Raw genomic sequence first — 21,934 nt, 5'->3', positions numbered from 1 at the left:
AGAACTTACCAAAAAACAGAACAAACTGGAATGCTATTTGGCCCTAAATAGAGAGTACACTGGCAGAATACCTGACCACTGTGACTGACCCAAAATTAAGCAAATCTTTGACTATGTACAGACTCAGTGAGCATAGCCTTGCTATTGAGAAAGGCTGCCGAAGGCAGACCTGGCTCTCAAGAGAAGACAGGCTATGTGCACACTGACCACAAAATGAGGTGAAAACTGAGCTGCACTTCCTGACCTCCTGCCAAATGACCATATCAGAGACAGATTTCCACAGACCCACAAGTCCAATTTTGATTAACTCCCATATCTATTGGGTGAAATACCACAGTGTGCCATCACAGCAGCAAGATGTGTGACCTGTTGCCACAAGAAAAGGGCAACCAGTGAAGAATAAAACACCACTGTAAATACAACCTATATTTCTGTTTATTTATTTTCCATTTTATAATTTAACTATCATTATAACACTGTATATATACATAATAGGACATTTGAAAAGTCTTTATTATTTTGGAACTTTTGCAAGGGTGATGTTTACTGTTAATTTTGTATTGTTTATTTAACTTTGGTTTATTATCTATTTCACTTGCTTTGGCAACGTAAACATATGTTTCCCATGCCAATAAAGCCCCTATTAAATTGAATTGAAATTTAATTGAGAGCTTAAGTTCCTCCTTCCAGATGTGACGCCGACATCAATGAGCTAAAGACACGGCTGTCGACGCTGCTGTAGTTCTTCTCTCCCTCTCTCTCTCTCTGTCTCTCTCTCTCTCTCTCTATCTCTCTCTCGCTCTCTCTCTCTCTCTCTCTCTCGCTCTCTCTCTCTCTCGCTGTCTCTCTCTCTCGCTGTCTCTCTCTCTCTCTCTTTCTCTATCTCTCTCTCTATATATATATATATATATATATATCGCTCTCTCTCGCCCTCTCTCTCTCTTTCTCCCTCTCTCTCGCTCTCTCTCGCTCTCTCTCTCTCTCTCTCTCTCCCTCTCTCTATATCTCTCTCTCGCTCTCTCTCTATATATCTCTCTTTCTCTCCGCTGAGCGCGTTGACCAACCTCGTCCACGCGTCAGAGAGCGACGTCTTAATAGTCACACAGCGAGAAAGAAAGTAACTTGTGGAGACAAAGGAGAGAGGAACTGTGAAGCACTGAGATCGCAACGATTTCCCCCCACCCAACATCTGGATTTAAGTTTTTGGATAGACTTGTAGGATGCTTTTGTTTTTTTACATTTAGTTATGATTGTTGGTACCACAAAATATTTGTTGTGCAGAATTTGAAGTGTGGCAAGAAAGTATCCATGAGAACAGATTAGAGTACAATATTGTTTTAAAGGTAATCGCTAGGGATTATAATTGATAAAAACGTGGAAAGCCAATAGAAGCTGTCCGGTTGTGAAGCTCTTTATTGAGTATTTTTGGGGTAACTCGCACATACAGAGGAATGTTGCCCCGGCTCGAAAATGTGATCCAGCTCCTGACGCTGGCGTGCGGACTGTTCTTTGGAGTTGTTTCAACGGAAAACGAAGTAAAAGCAGAGGTAAGTAATTTTGTCGATATGCAGACACTTAGAAACACAATTAAAACAAACTATTTAACTAGTATAATAAGATACTTATAAAGATACTTTGGTTAAGGTTTATGGGAGAAGGGGTGGGAGTATATCAACTACAGTGTGTGTTATAGGCCTAGTGTCGTCTCTTGTTTCTGTACTAGTCCGTATAATTGACTCTATGTTCTTCTTTGTTTTTCATGATGGTTGACCTCTTCTCAATTGAGTATAGTAAGAAATAAAAAATGAAAAGGTGGCAGCGGTAGCCTCGGTGTTAGAGAAGCCGGCCAGCATCCAGAGGGTTGTTTGAATCCCAGTACTGAAGGGGGGATGTAGCGCGGATTGAGCTGGTAACCAGGGGGTTGTTTGAATCCCAGTGCTGAAGGGGGGATGTAGCGCGGATTGAGCTGGTAACCAGGGGGTTGTTTGAATCCCAGTACTGAAGGGGGGATGTAGCGCGGATTGAGCTGGTAACCAGGGGGTTGTTTGAATCCCAGTGCTGAAGGGGGGATGTAGCGCGGATTGAGCTGGTAACCAGGGGGTTGTTTGAATCCCAGTGCTGAAGGGGGGATGTAGCGCGGATTGAGCTGGTAACCATGGGGTTGTTTGAATCCCAGTGCTGAAGGGGGGATGTAGCGCGGATTGAGCTGGTAACCATGGGGTTTTTTGAATCCCAGTGCTGAAGGGGGGATGTAGCGCGGATTGAGCTGGTAACCAGGGGGTTGTTTGAATCCCAGTGCTGAAGGGGGGATGTAGTGCGGATTGAGCTGGTAACCAGGGGGTTGTTTGAATCCCAGTGCTGAAGGGGGGATGTAGCGCGGATTGAGCTGGTAACCAGGGGGTTGTTTGAATCCCAGTGCTGAAGGGGGGATGTAGTGCGGATTGAGCTGGTAACCAGGGGGTTGTTTGAATCCCAGTGCTGAAGGGGGGATGTAGCGCGGATTGAGCTGGTAAACAGGGGGTTGCTGGCATCAATATTAGGTGATAATAATTAGGTGACTAATAAAGTATATCTTAGCAGTAGCATCAAAGGGTGAGAGGACATGTGTCCGGTTCAGTAGAAAAAGAGATGGAAACGCCATGACACATTTTGTGGTTTAAAAGAGGAGGGGTGAGGGAGTACGGAGTTGTGTAAACTTAAGTCAACTGCTTTATACTAAGGAACTGGGGCTTGTGTGTGTGTGTGTGTGTGGGGGGGGGGGGGGGGGGGGGGTGTTAGGGTAATGGATTTCATCTGTACTGAGTGGTGGTAGAGACAGGAGACTGGAGAGGAAGCTGTTCTCTATTTTTGAAGGTACTGTCTGGAGCAACAGGCCCCATACCCTTTGTAACTGATGTGACACTACTAACATAAACACTACATTTTGTCCCTCTATATTGTGTCATAGTGTACCTTCAAAATGATTAGGTCCCTGTCATGACGTCTCTAGCCTGGGGTAATTCTAGATCTGTCCTCCTCGGGCATTCCAGAACTCTCTATCCATCCCAGAGTACTTTAGCATATAACCCAACCCATCAAGAATAACCATTGTTAGCCATGACTGCAATAGCCAATGTCCAAGTCAACGGTATCCAATGGTGCTCATGCATTGCTTCAGTCTTTCTCAATGCAGGCCTGGTCTACATATAGAGCTCGTTCTTATTAAGATAGACAGGATGCTTGGAGGAACTCAGGTTCTGACTCAGTAACCACAAACAGCTGCAGTCTTAGTCAGCCAGACATGATGGATGTCCAAAATGGCACCCTATTCTAAAGAGCACTACTTTTAGGGAATCAGGTACCACTGAGTCAGTCAGACATGGTCAATCATTGCACTGTCAGTCAGAAATGCCTGAGAGACAATGTACCACATCTATGATCTATAGCATTGTAATAATAGTGTAACAACTGCACACACAGCACTGAGACAGTAATAAAGCGTACACAGTGTCACAATAAGACTGCAAATGTTGGTGCCGGGTCCATGACAGATCTAGGATCAGTTAACCCATCCCAAATCCTACCCATAATGTCTCCTGGAGGCCCATCAAATTTGCCCATGCTCCTATGGGAGTAGGCAGAAGATGCCCCTTACCACACGATCAGATTCCCCAAATCCCAAAGAATGCCATAAGGAATATATTGAAAGATCTGAACCTGGATCAGCAGTTAGGGGAAACTTCTACCTACTCCGCTCATATGCTCCCATAGCAGGCAAGATGAAAGATGGGATTATCACTAATTACCAGTTTCACTATTCCATCACCTGTATGGAACGGTAACCTATGATTAACTCAATGATGTCTGCTGTGTGGGAGAGATGAAGAACAGGAAATTAATGGATGACTTTCATAAAACCACAGAGAGTGACGAATAGGAATAGATAATAGATCAGGTTGAAAGCACAGGCGGGATGTGAATGTTATGAAGAGTGCGACTTATACTGACTGTGACATTCTAGGGGGGTCTCCATTTTTTTTCATGGGACTTCATGTGTTTTAATAATAGTGAAAACATGTCATTTAACGGTACAAATATGTGTTACCTTTTCGTTTAGCATGAACCCAACCAGTCATGATGTTGTCCTCTTATTTAGCCAATCAAATCACTTCAAAAAGTAGGACGACCTGCTCAGGTTCGTGCTCTGTGCGCTCGGGTCGTTTGACGAATAAAACACCAGAAAGTGTAATGCCATTCAGCGATTGCCATTGGGTCTGCACTCTTGCAGCCTAAATGAATTGATGTGTCCTGCTGACAAAGGGATCATTATGTAGAGAGAAAAGTTTGTACACCTGAACAGGGGCTGAGACACGTGACTGTCCCAGGATGACAAGTGCAGCCACACAGGGAATTTTCTTTTAATGACACAGAGGTGGGAGTGTTCGTTTAATTTGGAATAACTGGAGCAGTACAAATTGCATATTAAACAAATAGAAGAAAGGTTCAATTAGTTTGCCTTTGTTGCATTTATGGGGACTCATGTCTCATTCAGGGGTCTGAGACCCCCCTGGGGCCCCTGTAATTTCCACTCTGATTTTATGCCTACAAGATAACGATTAATGGTATAAAAACAAAGACAACTCAGTAGGAGTGACATTTACAGACATTCCTTTCATGGATTTTTAGTCTGGATTCACTGCCGCCTGATCCAACTTGATAGGCCATGGAGGCTAAAGCCTACAATTTAACTTGAAGCTGTGATGAGTGAGGAGACTGAATGAGCAAATATTCACAGTCATAGTGGAACAAAATATAGGCCCAATGGAACTAAATATAGGCCAAATGGAACAAAATATAGGCCCAACTTCACTTTGTGAATCATTTTGTCTTTATGCACATACTATAAACCCAATAGAGGTTTCCTTTATTTAGTTATATTTGTGTTTATTCACAAAAAAACATCCTGTCTCACTTTTATTCAATTGCTGGTTGGACTTTATTTTTGCCAAAGGAAGTGAAAAGGAATGCAAACGAGATTCACAACATATCTGTCGGAATCTGAAAGTCCTTGAAGTTCTCTTCAAACACGATAACAGCAGACATCTGGAGGCAAGGTGACTAGCGTGTCTTAGGATCACAGGGAGGGAGGAGGTCATGAGGGGACAAATCCCATATGGGTTGGGCCCCTGGAAATATAAATACTAGAACGGAAATATATTCACAGAGCTCAGAAATTAGACAGTGTGTGTACATTCAATATGTCTATCGCTGGTTCACCCATCACAGAACATTGACGTGAATGGGAATGTCTGTTCTAGTCATTCTATTTCTATGGTTGGGCTTGGGTTCTCCCGCTGGGTCCTGACGAATCTTTGTTGTTTTTGTACAGTTGCAGCACGCTGTTGGACACCTTTGGTGAAGTGCTGGTGCATGCTGCTCATACACGTGCTCGCTGTCACTTAAAAATGTTCAGGGAGGACAATATTCAGTTCATCTGATCTGCCACATGGGAAACAAACCAACTCAATGAATGTCTATGGAGTGATGGTGTGTTTATCCATTCCACTCAAGTACTATCGCTGCAGTTTCCATCCTAGAACCAAGGGCCAGATTAATGCAGGGGCTTAGCGGGGCTAAATCCCTGGGGCCATGAGGAACCAAACAAACAAAAATCTATAATAATCCTATTTTTAAAATGTTTATAATAATAATAATAATACTAAAGGAAATATATGTAGTATATATATATATTTTTTTTTTTCTGCGACCGCCAACCACAGGAGAACTCAGGAGCCCGCTCTCAATGAGTGTAGACAGGCTGCTGCTGCCTGCTGCCGCTCTGCTAATTGTCAGATGGGGGAGGAAAGCACTTCGTCACATCTGCACATGTAAAAAAAGGGCTTTATAAATACATTGGATTTGATTTAAGGGGCCTGGGTAAATGGTTAAATAGGGGGGCCTGCTTTGATTGGGTAACAGATTAATAAAAAATAAACTGCATAATAAATAAATGTGGCTGGTCAATTGAGTCTGGGTCTGGGCCCCAGCCCATAGGGGGCCCAAGAGGCCAAATAAAATAGATAAATATATTACGTCACTTTTTTGTTATTATATTTTTTTTACCCAAACACTGGATCCCACTCTCAGTGTTCAAAATACAACTGAGAACATAATATAGCCACAGAGGATGAATAGTTTAAAATAACTGTGGATTCAGTTTTTATCACAAGCATATACAGGTATCTGCCAAAATAAAGGACACACTAACATAAAGCATCTTAAAAGGGTGTTGGTGGGCCACCACAAGCTGCCAGAACAGCTTCAATGCGCCTTGGCATAGATTCTACAAGTGGACCTAAACCATGCCAGGTAAATGTAAATTTGCAATTTGCAAATAAATTAATTAAAAATCCTAAAATGTGATTTTCTGGATTTTTTTTTTCTCATTTTGTCTGTCATAGTTGAAGTGTACCTATGATGAATATTACAGGCCTCTCTCATCTTTTTAAGTGGGAGAACTTGCACAATTGGTGGCTGACTAAATACTTTTTGCCCCACTGTATACTGTATCCCCCTTTACTCAACTGTTTCCTTTATTTTGGCAATTACCGGTTTGCCTACAGTCGGGAAGGCAGCAGTTTGGGCAGTATGCACACCAAATATACAGCTTGTTGCATTGTGGCCATAGAAATATAATCCATAGAAGGGTTTTGTAACCTCTTACCCTGGTAATTTGACTGTTAAACTCATGGGTACACTAGCAATGGATGCCAGTCCTGACTTTAATGGGAACTACCATCTATGGATTATATTTCTGTGGTTGGTTGTGGCTGTTGGCTTGCCTTTTGCAGATTTCAAAATATATGTGCGGGAAAAAATAATACTAATCTATCTGTAGAACCAATAGAAGAAGACAATGTCTCAACAACTCACAATTTGTAGCTAACAGCAGCACTGTTTTTCAAAGTATCTCATCTTGAGATAGGCTATTGCCAAGACGAGCGCATTGGCCATCGCCGTGAGTAGCCTATGGCCTCATCTTCATCATTAGGTGAGTCAGTGTGCCACTGAAAATTCTATTTAGTAGCCTACTGTAGCCTATGATATATATACTGTATATATATTTCCTCCTAATATTGTACAATATGTGAGTCGATTCATTGGCCTGGGCTATTGTTTGTTTGAATTCAAGACCAGATTGATCTCAGTTTGTCAGTCAGACTACCCACTCATTTCGGTCATTTGTGTGGTATTAAAAAATATTAAGCTAATGTCTTCTTGTCATCTAAATGATGTCAAATAGCATGAAATGCGTTTTACTAAAAAAAATGTCCCCATGTGTGGAAATCCTAAAAACACCTCCGCCCTGCTAGAACTGCTCATTATCTGTATAACAGTAGACTTATTCGGATTTAGCCATCGTGGCCCAGTTGATTAATTACATGTATGAACCCAAGTTAGGACATTTGAGGCTCACAAATTGAACTCATGATATGTCCAATAATAGGTATAGAACATCTTTGTTGGGTTTGGTGTGATTGTGCAGACTGGAGCACGCCAGTACCCAGTGTTGGCTGTGCTTGCTCAGCATGCTTGAAGGTGTTAGAGTAGCCAAATGTATTATCAGGTCCTTTAACATAGCATGCAGGTGTTCTGCATTGTGTTAAGCCTACATACACAGCAACAGTACTTTAGTTAGCGTTAGCATGTATCGCCTGTGTCGGTGTAAGTGGGTGAGAGATGTGGGACACCACGCTAGGAGGTCAGGCAGTCTAATGTGTGTCTCAGACTCCAAACTCGCTTATGACCAAACTCTGGTCTCTGTTTTCTTTTTCTTCCGTTGGCATCATCCGAGGGGAACAACTGACTCAGTCTCTACTCTGTCTCCCTCAATTTTAGATTCAGCTTTAATGCTTCTGTCCCCTGTCCGTGTCTTTTCTCCCCTCTTCTTTGTCATTCCAATCCCTTTCAACATTTCCTTGGACATTTCTGCCTTTCCTTTTCAGTCACTCTTCCACTCTCAGCCTGAGGGATTAAAGATGAGGGACAGGAAAACTATACCACTACTTTCTCAGCCTGACGAAAACCAGATCCACTGTAGAAGACGTGTGGACTGAGAGGGCTGAAGACTGCTTCTGTTTTATCAGATTGCTTGAAACCCAAATATCTGCACTATATCCAATACCTTCACACTTGGCAGAGTTGCTAGATGTATTATGGTAGAGGTTGGTATGGAGCTAAAATAAACAAATGAATACAGGGGTTTTCAAACTGGGATACTGCAGGGGGTCTGTGATCAGTTTTTTATGTGAGAAATATGTATTTAGATGAAAATCGCTGGCTACAACAGAATACTGTTGTGGATACAATGTTTATGTCTCTGTGTCCTGTCACGCCCTGACCTTAGAGACCCTTATTTATTCTCTATGTTTGGTTAGTTCAGGGTGTGACTCGGATGGGAAAATCTAAGTTTTCTATTTCTTTGTTGTTTTTGCCGAGTGTGGTTCCCAATCAGAGGCAGCTGTCTATCGTTGTCTCTGATTGGGGATCATATATAAGTTGTCATTTTCCGTTTGGGTTTTGTGGGGTGTCGTTTTCTGTTTAGGTTGTTTCCCTGACAGAACTGTGCATTTTCGTTTTCTCCGTTTGTCATTTTGTTTGAGTGTTTTTTGTGAACATTAAATATGAACCATTTCCACGCTGCGCTCTGGTCTCATTCCGACGACGATCGTTACATGTCCAGTATGAAGGAAGTTAGAGGTAGTATCATGAGCCAATGCTAACTACCTCACTAGTCTAGATGAACAGTTAGAACGCTGCCTGTTCCTGTTCATCCAACTCTGGGGAAGTCGATAAATGGCATAATTGACAAAATCTCAAACTATTGTTTTAATATAGAGGAAATTACAGTCATTGGAGCGAATTACAGTTTTTTTTTCTGGATAGAAAATTCTTAGAGGGGCCATCTGATAATGTTTGGGATGGAAAAACAGTTTCGGTGTACATTTAAAATGACCAAATCCAGATAGGAAGCTTGCAGAATCGATATTGAACTATATACATTTTTAAATAACAAGTATTTTCCCAGTCATTCAGGCCAGATGCCCATTGATTTAGTTATAATGTTTGAGCAGAGGAACACAGCATTAACCATGGCAAAATGCATGGAATTGCAGGGAATTGGCTTTAAATCTGCAAAATATTCTCTCAGCTCGATTGAAAAATGTGTAAAATTGCAGAAAATTAGCTTTACAAGAGCAAAATGTTTTCTCCTTCATCAAGATACAATACCTTTCTTTACCTTTCTATCTTATAGGCTATACTTCTATATATTACAGTTGATACTAATATATGTAGTTTATCCTCTTCCAAAGAACTGGGGAGGTGAAAAAATATGACTAAAATATGACTTTTACTTGCCATCATCATTCTCCTGATGATAAGACAAGATATTCCTTTTTTTGCAAACATTTGATGGGGGTCTCTGGGGGCGCCAGTTTGCCTGAGCGGAGATCCCAGGGCAAGAAAAGTTTGAGAACCTCTGCATTAGTACACAACTAAGTGAATACCATGCATGTTTCTAAACCCAACTGTGTGTAAACCCGACTGAATCATCTCTCCTTCAACACAAACGTTCAATTGAATGGGTTGTTGCAGTCACAGCATTATCGATCTGTTATTATTTCTATGACTATTATCAAACAGTGATGCCTAGGTACTAGTATGTTATCAGGCCACTTTATCCTCAGGGTGTCTTAGCAGTCTCATGACTGTCTGACCAATAGTTGCACCTGATCTCACCGTCATTTCATGCGATGTTATAGGACATTATGAATCATTATCTGCTGTTCCTGGAACTTCCTGCTGGTTTAAGTTCATGGCCGGCTTTGTTACTAATATTGGACCAAGTCTATCTGCCATGTACAGTGCCTTCGCAAAGTATTCAGAACCCTTCACTTTTTCCACATTTTGTTGCGTTACAGCTCAGGTGCATCCTGCTTCCATTGATCATCCTTCAGATGTTTCTACAACTTGATTGGAGTCCACCTGTTGTAAATTCAATTGATTGGACATGATTTTGAAAGGCACACACTTGTCTATAAAAGGTCCCACAGTTGACAGTGCATGTCAGAGACAAAAACCAAGCCATGAGGTTGAAGGAATTGTCCGTAGACCTCCGAGACAGGATTGTGTTGAGGCACAGATCTGGGGAAGGTTACCAAACAAATGTGGCATTATTGAAGGTCCCCAAGAACACAGTGGCCTCCATCATTCTTAAATGGAAGACGTTTTGAACCTCCAAGACTCTTTCTAGATTTGGCCGACCGGCCAAACTGAGCAGTCAGGGAAGAAGGGCCTTGGTCAGGGAGGTGACCAAGAGCCCGATGGTCACTCTGACAGAGCTCTAGAGTTCCTCTGTGGAGATGGGAGAACCCTCCAGATGGACAACCATCTCTGCAGCACTCCACCAATCAAGCCTTATGTTATAGTGGCCAGACAGAAGACACTCCTCAGTTAAAAGCACATCTGGTGAAACGTCTGATGAAACCAAGATTGAACTCTTTGGCCTGAATGCCAAGTGTCACGTCTGGAGGAAACCTGGCACCATCCCTATGGTGAAGAATGGTGGTGACAGCATCATGCTGTGGGGATGTTTTTCAGTGGCAGGGACTGGGAGACGGGAAAGATGGGAAAGATGAACGGAGCAAAGTGCAGAGAGATCATTAATGAAAACCTGCTCCAGAGTGCTCAGGACCTCAGACTGGGGGCGAAAGTTTACCGTCCAACAGGACAATGACCCTAAGCACACAGCCAAAACAACACAGGAGTGGCTTCGGGACAAGTCTCTGAGTGTCCTTGAGTGGCCCAGCCAGAGCCCGGACCTGAACCCGATCGAATATCTCTGGAGAGACCTGAAAATAGCTGTGCAGCAACTCTTCCCATCCAACCTGACAGAGCTTGAGAGGATCTGCAGAGAAGAATGGGAAAAACTCCCCAAATACAGTTGTGCCAAGCTTGTAGGGTCACACCCAAAAAGACTCAAGGCTGCTAACGTAAAAGTGCTTCAACAAAGTACTGCGTAAAAGGTCTGAATACTTATGTAAATGTCATATGTCTGTTTTTTATTTGATTATACATTTGCAAAAATGTCTAAAAACCTGCTTTTGCTTTGTCGTTATGGGGTATTGTGTGTAGATTGATGAGGGAAAAAACGAGTTAATCAATTTTAGAATAAGGCTGTAATGTAACAAAATGTGGGAAAAGTCAAGGGGTCTGAATACTTTTCAAATGCACTTTCTGTCATCATTCTACTCCTGGTTCTATTTATCTGATATACACACGTCACACAGCCTGTCTCTGTTGAAATGCATTTCCTTAGAATACATTCATCACTGCAAAAATGCCTAACTTATATGGGCTTGCGTCTGTTTACAAAAAACGCATTCACATGGACCCTAGACTATGACCACACACACCTGGGTTTGTATTTACCCCCAAGGCCAACAATAAGCGACGTTGAATTCCTAATAAATAGATCCGTTGACTGTGAGCGCTTGCTGGGAGTTCCACAGAAGAGGTGCGTGGGGGGAGAGAGAGAGATATAGACTGAGAGAGAGGGAGTGAAGGAGAGAGAGAGATATAGACTGAGAGAGAGGGAGAGAAGGAGAGAGAGTAGTCTTCTCAGTGTGAGGGAAACCTTTCATCCTGATGGAGCTGAGTGTGTTTTCACAGAGCCAGGCGCGTCACCACAGTGGAGCCACAGCACACACTAGGAGCAGTCAGATAGAGACAAGGAGTGAGAGATGGAGAGAGAGAGAGAGAGAGAGAGAGAGGGAGAGAGTGCAAAGAGGGGGGAAGGAGTTTGTGGGAGAGGGCGGAAAGAAATACAGACGTGGAGAGAGGTTGGGGTTTGGGTGGTGAAGAAATGTGAGGCAGGTTAAGAAAGATGGAGGAAAACCAGAAGGGTTATGATAATGTGCGTACACACCATATCGCAAATTGCTGAAAGAAGGGGCAGGCATTGACATGATTAGAGTGGGAGAGTTTCCCTTACTGTGCAGCCCACAACTGAACCTGGTTCTTTGTCTCTCTGTCTGCCTTCTGCTGTGGTTGTGTGTGGTCATATCTCTGGCCAGGTACAAGCCAGACATTTCCTCACCGTTTCTCACTTACACTCCTCTCTTTTACTCCCTCATTTCAATTGCTATTGATATTAAAAAAGACCTCTCCACTAAAACGACATGAGATAGAGACATTGTCAGAAAGAGGAAGAATGACTATATTCACCAAACTAACTATAAAATGACGTAGACAGTCAGGCAGGGTTGGGGGTTTTCTGGGTTGACAGAAGAATTTTCTGTAATTGCACCGAAAGAAAGTGTGGTAAAGACTGTGACACTCACTGTCTGTGCAGCATACACATACACACAGACACACACAGACACGCACACACAGACACACACACACAGACACGCACACACACACACACACCCACACACAGACACACACACACACAGACACGCACACACAGACACGCACACACACACCACAGGAGGTTGGTGGCACCATAATTGGGGAGGACGTGCTTGTGGTAATGGTGGTAGCGGAATTGGTGGAATGGTATCAAATACATCAAACACATGGTTTCCACATGGTTTCTACATGGTTTCCGCATGGTTTCCACCTGGTTTCCACATGGTTTCCACCTGGTTTCCACATGGTTTCCACATGGTTTCCACCTGGTTTCCACATGGTTTCCACCTGGTTTCCACATGGTTTCCACATGGTTTCCACCTGGTTTCCGCATGGTTTCCACCTGGTTTCCACATGGTTTCCACATGGTTTCCACATGGTTTCTACATGGTTTCCACATGGTTTCCACCTGGTTTCCACATGGTTTCCACATGGTTTCCGCATGGTTTCCACCTGGTTTCCACATGGTTTCCACATGGTTTCCACATGGTTTGCACATGGTTTCCACCTGGTTTCCACATGGTTTCCACATGGTTTCCTCATGGTTTCCGCATGGTTTCCACGTGGTTTCCTCATGGTTCCCACATGGTTTCCACCTGGTTTCCACATGGTTTCCTCATGGTTTCCACATGGTTTCCTCATGGTTTCCACCTGGTTTCCACATGGTTTCCACCTGGTTTCCTCATGGTTTCCACCTGGTTTCCACATGATTTCCACATGGTTTCTACATGGTTTCCACCTGGTTTCCACATGGTTTCCACCTGGTTTCCACATGGTTTCCACATGGTTTCCTCATGGTTTCCACCTGGTTTCCACATGGTTTCCTCATGGTTTCCACCTGGTTTCCACATGGTTTCCACCTGGTTTCCACCTGGTTTCCACATGGTTTCCACCTGGTTTCCTCATGGTTTCCACCTGGTTTCCACATGGTTTCCACATGATTTCCACATGGTTTCCACATGGTTTCCACTTGGTTTCCACATGGTTTCCTCATGGTTTCCTCATGGTTTCCACCTGGTTTCCACATGATTTCCTCATGGTTTCCACATGGTTTCCACATGGTTTCCACCTGGTTTCCACATGGTTTCCACCTGGTTTCCACATGGTTTCCTCATGATTCCTCTGTACTCATATTGTCTCTCACCCCACCCACTTGCCTCGTATTTACTCATCTCGTCTCCGATTCACCCACCCACACACACACACATCCTTGTCTATGTTTTATAACATCACATAGGACTCATCTCCATCAGGTTTATGTTTGAGGATCAGTCTCTCGCTCTGTCTCCTCTCTTTTTTCTCTCGCTCTCTCTCTGTCTCCTCTCTCTGTGCCTCCTCTCTCTCTTTGTCTCCCCTCTCTCTCTGTCTCCTCTCTCTCTCGCTATCTCTCTCTCTCTGTCTCCTCTCTCTCTCTCTTTCTCTCTCTCTCTGTCTCCTCTCAAGTCCATTCAATTTAGTGCTTTGTTGTCATGGGAAACATATGTTAACATTGCCAAAGCAATTGAAATATAATACATCTCTTTCTCTCTCACTCTCTCTGTCTTTCTCTCCTCTCTCTCCTCTCTGTCTCCTCTCTCTCTCTGTCTCTTTCTCCTCTCTGTCTCCCCCCTCTCTCTCTCTCTCTCTCTCTCTCCTCTCTGTCTCCCCTCTCTCTCTCTCTCTGTCTCTCTCTCCTCTCTGTCTCCCCTCTCTCTCTCTGTCTCTCTCTCCTCTCTGTCTCCTCTCTCTCTTCTCTTTCTCTCATAGAGAGACTGTTGCGCTGAGCACTGATCAAAGGCAGCTCTGCATGACCACTCTTGTGTTTGAGAGCGAGACAGAGGTGACACTTTAGAACTTACACATTATTCCGGTGAATTGTTTCTGAAACACCATAGTCTGTTTTTCATTCTGGTTAAATATGATCTCACCTGGTGAAAGGCAGTTCTCCTACCACTCAGATGAAGCATAGATATTATTTCTTAGATGCTACTCCTTTCTTCCTCTGCATGTCAGGTCTGGCAGTGAACCCCCCAGGTTCTGACTGAGAGGATTGAAGAAGTTCTAGTCATCCCACGTCTGAAATGACATCCCTGTTTATTATGGTTCTCCTGTGTTTTATTTGGCTCTATTCTCCTCTCTCATCTCTCCTTACATCCCCACAACAAAGTCTCAGTTCCCTTTCATTCTGTCCAGCATATCAAGCAGGGGAGACTGTGAGGATGGGATTGTTTTTATGGTATAAATAGAATATTAGTAACTCTTGCAAAAAGAAGAGGTTGGCTGGCTGGTTGGTTGTGTGTGTGTGTGTGTGTGTGTGTGTGTGTGTGTGTGTTCAGTCTGACCAGTCTCTTTCTGTTTGCTGTTGTAAGGAAGGCAGTGTGTGTTCCTGGTCAGCTTGGCATTGCTTTATGCAAACACTGGATACTGAGCTCCCAACCACCCACACACATACGTATACAGTCTTTCTCTCCCTCTCTCTTTCCCTGTCAATCTCTCTGGCACACACACACATTCAGACTAGCACTGTGAGTAGGCCAACAGGCACACCCACACACACACACATTTCGGCACACAATAATCCAAACATAGACATCTTTACAACAACATCCTGCCTCGTTCAGTATGACTGTATGGCTAATCATTGACTATCACCATGAATGGGTTGGTTTCTGTGTTGTTTCTGGCTGATGGATGTGGTGGGAAACTTCGCAGAGAGGGGAGGGAGAGGGAGAGGGGTAGGGAGAGGGGGAGAGGGGGAGGGTGAGGGCGAGAGAGGGAGAGTATGTGTGTGTGTGTTTAGGTAATACTGTCAAAGACATGCCATGTAACCACATACGAGTGTCGTTTTCAATCTTTGTCTGCAAATACATTGTATTCACCAGTGTCTAACCCTCCTTGTGCCCCTCTCTCTACCCCCCAGGTGTGGCTGCAACAGTATGGCTACCTGCCCCCGGGTGATGTCCGAGCCCAGGCTATCCGTTCTCCCAAGTCCATCACCACAGCCATCACAGCCATGCAGAGGTTCTACGGCCTCGCCGTCACCGGCTCCATCGACATCAACACCCTACAGTGAGTACCAATGACACTAAATGGAGAGCTAAGCAGAGCAATGACTCCTGCTGACCTGAGATACATAACCACTGTGTGAATTGCACTGCTAATACAATTGCATTTTTAAAAATATTTTTATTTATTTTTACCTTTATTCAAGTCAGTTAAGAACAAATTCTTATTTACGATGACGGCCTACCCCGGGCAAACCTGGACGACGCTGGGCCAATTGTGCGCCGCCCTATGGGAGCAACCTCACTCATAAAGCCCCATAGCATTTGATGTTTTTAGGGCACAAAAGAATCAAAGAGTCTCAGGACAACTCAGAAATGAAATAGTTCATGGCACAGTGAGTGTGATTGACAGGTGTGTCTTGCTGTTGCCAGAGCGATGAAGCGGCCGCGTTGTGGTGTCCCGGACAAGTTTGGCTCTGAGCTGAAGAGCAACCTGAGGAGGAAGAGATACGCCGTACAGGGGCTGAAGTGGGACAAACAAGAGGTCACATTCAGGTGAGACTACAACACTGCTTTAGTACGACAACACAAAGTCCCAGATCTGTATGTGCGCGGGCCTCCTCCATTGTGCAAGCCAAACATTTGGCACGACAATGAGTGACAGGGAGTTGGAAGGATGGCACAAACAGACTGGCACTTAGGCAACGGTTGTAATGTCTGTGTAAGTCTTGTGAAAATGTTTGTTTAATTTGAATCAGACTAAATGCAAATGAACCAGGATCTGATTCTAAAGGAATACTGATTCAAATCAAAACAGATTCATATTGAGTATCAAGGAAGAATTGCAAAAAGTTCCACAAAAGAATGCAGAGGAAGAGCCAGTACATCTCTTTTATCTTTAAAATGTACTAACATCTGCTATTTCCTCCCTGTCCCTCTCCTAGCATACAGAACTACACCCCTAAGATTGGGGAGTACGCTACATACGAGGCCATCCGCCGGGCTTTTAAGGTGTGGGAGGCCGCCATCCCGCTCCGCTTCCGAGAGATCCCTTACAGCCACATCCGGGACAAGGTCGACAAGTACGCTGACATCATGCTCTCCTTCTCCGAGGGTTTCCACGGCGACAGCACGCCGTTCGACGGCGAGGGCGGCTTCCTGGCTCACGCGTACTTCCCCGGGAACGGGATAGGGGGCGACACGCACTTCGACAACGCCGAACCCTGGACGACTGGCTACGTCGACCAAGGAGGTAAGAGACAGAGGAATGGAGGAGGAGGGGAAGAAGGAAGGGAGATGGCCAGAAAGAGGGTTTTCACTGGGTTGCCGTAATACAATCATTCTCAATTATACTGTACTGGTAGGGCGTCTGCACTTTGTTAGGTGAACGTGCTACTTTTAGTTTCTATTCAAACAGTCTCTTCCCATCTGCTCGTTCCTCCTCTCTCAATTCAAGGGGCTTTATTGGCATGGGAAACATATGTTGTGAAATAGATAATAAACAAACGTGAAACAAACAGTAAAGAAATAACAAAAATGAACAGTAAACATTACACACAAAAGTTCCAAAAGAATTAAGACATTTCAATTGTCATATTATGTCTGTATACTGGAAAATAAATCAACATAAATATGGGTTGTATTTACAATGGTGTTTGTTCTTCACTGGTTCACTGTTCTTCAACAGATCACAAACATTGCTGCTGTGATGTCACACTGGTATTTCACCCAATAGATATGGGAGTTTATCAAAAGTGAATTTGTTTTCGAATTCTTTGTGGGCCTGTGTAATCTGAGGGAAATATGTGTGTCTCTCAAATTCAAATAGCTTTATTGGCATGACAAACATTGTCTAAATATTGCCAAAGCATCGATGTTACAACTTTATTGAGTTAAATACATAGTAGTAATAGTAATAATAAAAGTATCTTTCCCTCTCTCTCTGTCCCTCTCTCTCCAGGTAATGATGTGTTCCTGGTTGCGGTCCATGAGTTGGGTCACGCCCTGGGTCTAGAACACTCCAACGACCCGTCTGCCATCATGGCTCCATTCTACCAGTGGATGGACACAGAGAACTTCCAGCTGCCTGATGACGATCGCCATGGCATCCAGGCAATCTATGGTGAACACCCAGTTCCGTTGGAATGCTGTAGCTGTGTTCCTGGATTGTTACGGCAACATTCAACACAAACTGTCTCTTCTTTGTAATGGTTCAGGAATGCTAGAAAGTTCTAATCTAGTTCAACATTACACGGCCTGAAGGACGTTTCAAATCACATTCAGTTCAGAAGGCATTCTGTTCACTTTGGGAATTCACTCAGTCCCCTCAGTTCTACCTCTGCTTATAGGCGTTCCTTATGTTGTCCTGACTGTGTTCCACCACAGGGTCGTCCGGAGCGCCACCCCCTCCCCCCCGCCCCACCAGACCCTCCAAGCCAGACCAGCCTGGACTCGGACCAGACGTCTGCGAGGGACACTTCGACTCCATCGCCATCCTCAGGGGGGAGATGTTTGTCTTTAAGGTACATCTTAAACACAGTGGCAAACTTAGACATGAGGATACACACGGACATGAATACAATAGACCACAGGACACAGAAACACACACCGATACACATTGCATTGATGTTGACATAAATAGACTTAGTTACACACAGTGAGGACTGAATGACACAAAATGACCAGAACCTAGGTGTGTATATGTACTATACAACGCAAACAGGATCAGTGGTTGTGGTGGGTGTGTACAGCTATGAAGTGTGCTAACGCTGTGTCTCTGTCTCTCTGCCGCAGGATAAATGGCTGTGGCGTGTGCGGAACAACAAGGTTCTCCAGGGTTACCCCATGCCCATCGGTCACTTCTGGAAGGGACTGCCACCAAACATCAACGCCGCCTACGAGAGGAACGATGGCAAATTTGTGTTCTTCAAGGGTAGGTCTAGTTTTTAATTATTTAAGAGGACTTTTCATTAATAACAGTTCTGTCTAGTAGTTATTCATTGTTGTTGTTTTTACAGTATGTAGATGACTTCAGATGTATGTAGTCATGGTTTTTATTCCCTCCCTCTAGGTGACAAGTACTGGGTGTTCACAGAGTCCAGTATGGAGCAGGGTTACCCTAAGACTCTGAAGGAGCTGGGCACAGGGCTGCCCAAAGACAAGCTGGACGCTGCCCTCTTCTACACCCCCACCGGACAGACATACTACTTCAGAGGGACCAAGTGAGTCTGTCTTTATGTCTGTCTGTCGGTGGGTGAGTGTCTTTATGTCTGTCTGTCGGTGGGTGAGTGTCTTTATGTCTGTCTGTCGGTGGGTGAGTGTCTTTATGTCTGTCTGTCGGTGGGTGAGTGTCTTTATGTCTGTCTGTCGGTGGGTGAGTGTCTTTATGTCTGTCTGGCGGTGGGTGAGTGTCTTTATGTCTGTCTGTCGGTGGGTGAGTGTCTTTATGTCTGTCTGTCGGTGGGTGAGTGTCTTTATGTCTGTCTGTCGGTGGGTGAGTGTCTTTATGTCTGTCTGTCGGTGGGTGAGTCTGTCTTTATGTCTGTCTGTCGGTGGGTGAGTCTGTCTGTCGGTGGGTGAGTCTGTCTGTCGGTCTGTCTGTCGGTGGGTGAATCTGTCTTTATGCCTGTCTTTATGTCTGTCTCTTGATTTGTCTCTCTCCCTCTCTTTCTTCATCCACTATCCTCCACTCTCTTACATCTATCTACCCATACCTATCCTCTCTCTTTCCCTCATTCTTTCTCCCTTCCCTCTCTATTACTGACTTCCCCTCTCTCTCTGTCTGTCAGGTATTACCGTTTCAATGAGCAGTCCCAGACTGTGGACAGAGACTACCCCAAACCCATCAACACATGGCAGGGTGTCCCCGACAACATCAAGGCTGCCATCATGAGCGAAGAAGGATGTAAGTGTGTGTGGGGGACAGAGAGTTGCATGCCTGCATGTTTGAACGCTATCTTGTGTCAGTGTCAAATAGCATTTCTATGAACGAGTGACAACATTAGCATAACACCTCAACATATATAGAATATAGTAGAATATCTGAAGCTCATAGTAAAGTCAGTGTTTGTATGAACTTCCTTTTCCCCCCAGCCTACACCTACTTCTATAAAGCCAACAAGTACTGGAAGTTCAACAACCAACACATGAGGGTGGAGTCGGGCTACCCCAAGTCGGTGCTCAGCGAATGGATGGGCTGTGCAGGGGAGGAGCCAAAGAAGCGGGACGGCAAGGAGGAAGTCATCATCATCGAGGTGGAGGAGGGAGAAGGCGGGGCCACGGCGGCGGCCGTGGTGATCCCCCTCCTCCTATTGGTCTGCGTGGTCCTCACTCTGGGAGCCCTGCTGTTCTTCAGGAAGTACGGGACGCCACGACGTCTCCTCTACTGCCAGAGATCTCTACTGACTAAGGTTTAGAGACGCACTGAATGAACCAATGACGCAGAGGGACTGAGAGAGATAAAGTGTCTGAACGAATTGAAAGAAAGAGGGGAGAGGGAGGGACAGGGTGAGGAAACAGAGGAGGAAAGGGGGGTGAAAGAAGTTGGATTGTGTGGTAAGCGAGAAGAGGTAATGTCATGAGGGGTTGGTTGGTTGGACGTTGGGGTTTGGTCCATTAGTTGGGTTGTATATACCACAGACAGAGGATGAGAGAGAGAGAGAATCTGAATTAGGAAAGATGTGTATTTGTATGTTACCTATTTACATGTACAGCTCTGCGGGTTTGAGATCTGGACCAGGCCCCAACACACAAAGAGATGATGATGATTGTGACCAACATCCTGTGTAGTTGACACCCCATCTGCAATACATCTACTATCATGTCCCTCCCTCCATTCTATCCCTTCTCCCCTTTGTTTTCCTCCTCTCCTAAATCCTCCCCCCCATCTGCTTGACGACTCCAGCTGAACCGCTGTCTGAATTAAATGTTTCACCCTGCAGTATATAATATACTTTCTTGTTTCATTTTTGATTTCGCTCTCAAATCAGGCATGATCACAAACAATCATCTCTCTCCTCCTTGTTTCCCCCCTGTGCTCCAGCTACAGTGGCACATAGCCACCACAGGATATTGTTGGCACCTTAATTGGGGAGGACTGGCTTGTGGTAATGGCTGGAGCGGAATAGGCGGAATGGTATCAAACACATGGTTTATATGCGCATGATGCCATTCCATTCACTCCGTTCTAGACAATATTATGAGCCGTCCTCCCCTCCACTGATAACCACATCAGGTCTTGTAGCTGTTGCAAAGGGCATGTAATAGGGTGCTCTCCCTACCCAGGGCTGAAATGAGACAGGCTCAGAAATGAAGGCCATGTCAGGAAGAGAGGGTCCAAGATGGCTGCCGTTTATACACATTGACAATGACATTTGACCTCTGTAGTAGTCCACAAAAAAAAATGCTTTTCCTCCCAGTTGCTGTACATGTTTCTCTGTACACCTCTGTTTAAACCATATCTCAAATTGCTCAAGCACTCAGTACAGAGCCTGGTCTCAGTAAGCAGTCAAAGTTGGATGGAATTAAAGTAGCCATTTTTACTCAATAAAGCCAGTTTCAATGTTACTACAAAGGAAAGTGGTGTAGTTAGATCACATAGTACCCACTCCAAATGCTGATGTCTTATCGGGGTCTTTTTTTGTTTTGGTACCATCATTGTAAGAAATGTTGTTGTTATTATTATGACTATAGTTATTATTATTGTTGTTCTCCGGGCGTAGTCCTTTGGTAAATTGTGTTTGTTGTTTTTATACATTGTCATTTTGAGTCCTGCTGGACAGAGGCTATAACGTGACAAGGGTTGAATCTAAATGGATCCCATTTTTCCATTGAAGTGGTGGACTTGGACAGTACAGAGGGGGTATTTTAAGATTTTGGAAAATGTTTCCATTTTTTTTTCAAAACACTTATTTTCCCATTGATTGGTTGGCATGTAAAGACAATCAAACAAAACTATTTATAAGTCATTCTGATGGTGCTTCATGTTTGTTTTTTTTTGTATTACACAAATCAAATAACAATAACAACAATGATAATGGTAATGATATTTATAATGATAATGATATTTATAATGATAATGATATCAATAAAAAGGGAATACATTTTGTTTTGGCCAATTTTTCAACTTTTTGTATTTCATGCATTAAATTGAAATAAAACAATATTTTCTAAAAGGTGATTTTCTCCTGGCCCAACACACACACACACACACACACACACACACAGACACACACTCTCTCACTCACTCACTCTGGAGAAGAGAATGGCCTTCAGACTGCTGTCTCATACACAAATAACAGCCTGGCCTCAACACTATTCAAACAGGGCTATAGGGGCTGGATTCAATCCGTATGGTGAAATGATCGCGGAAGATACACATTAAAATGTAGATCATTTCCCGATTGAACAGACAGACATACGCAGCATTTACCGTGAATGCAGTCTCCGCGACAGCGGGAACGTTGCCTTTAATTGTCAATCACGCTACGGATTGAATA

At 44.1% G+C, this 21,934-nt stretch overlaps 1 protein-coding gene across 1 annotated transcript; it reads left to right on the top strand.

Moving 5' to 3' along the window:
* Positions 1–745: 745 nt before the first annotated feature.
* On the top strand, positions 746–21,610 carry LOC110531636 (matrix metallopeptidase 14a (membrane-inserted)). Its single transcript, XM_021614947.3, has 10 exons — positions 746–1,547; positions 15,353–15,501; positions 15,870–15,992; positions 16,382–16,689; positions 17,398–17,559; positions 17,823–17,959; positions 18,231–18,369; positions 18,508–18,658; positions 19,226–19,341; positions 19,530–21,610. Exons 1-10 carry the CDS (start codon positions 1,452–1,454, stop codon positions 19,850–19,852), a joined length of 1,704 nt encoding a protein of 567 aa, XP_021470622.2. The 5' UTR covers positions 746–1,451; the 3' UTR covers positions 19,853–21,610.
* Positions 21,611–21,934: the final 324 nt, after the last annotated feature.

The sequence above is a fragment of the Oncorhynchus mykiss genome, chromosome 9 (assembly GCF_057628025.1).
Source record: "Oncorhynchus mykiss isolate SJ-2025 chromosome 9, ASM5762802v1, whole genome shotgun sequence".
Classification (NCBI taxonomy): Eukaryota; Metazoa; Chordata; class Actinopteri; order Salmoniformes; family Salmonidae; genus Oncorhynchus; species Oncorhynchus mykiss.
This window is presented reverse-complemented; position numbering and strand designations above follow the sequence as displayed.

What these genes read in the sequence shown, in the direction of transcription:
- LOC110531636 (XM_021614947.3), top strand. Translation starts at nt 1,452, where the DNA reads ATGTTGCCCCGGCTCGAAAATGTGATCCAGCTCCTGACGCTGGCGTGC. An exon ending in AAAACGAAGTAAAAGCAGAG is followed by an intron (nt 1,548 to 15,352) that starts GTAAGTAATTTT and finishes TCTACCCCCCAG; the next exon opens with GTGTGGCTGCAACAGTATGG. An exon ending in CATCATGAGCGAAGAAGGAT is followed by an intron (nt 19,342 to 19,529) that starts GTAAGTGTGTGT and finishes TTTTCCCCCCAG; the next exon opens with CCTACACCTACTTCTATAAA.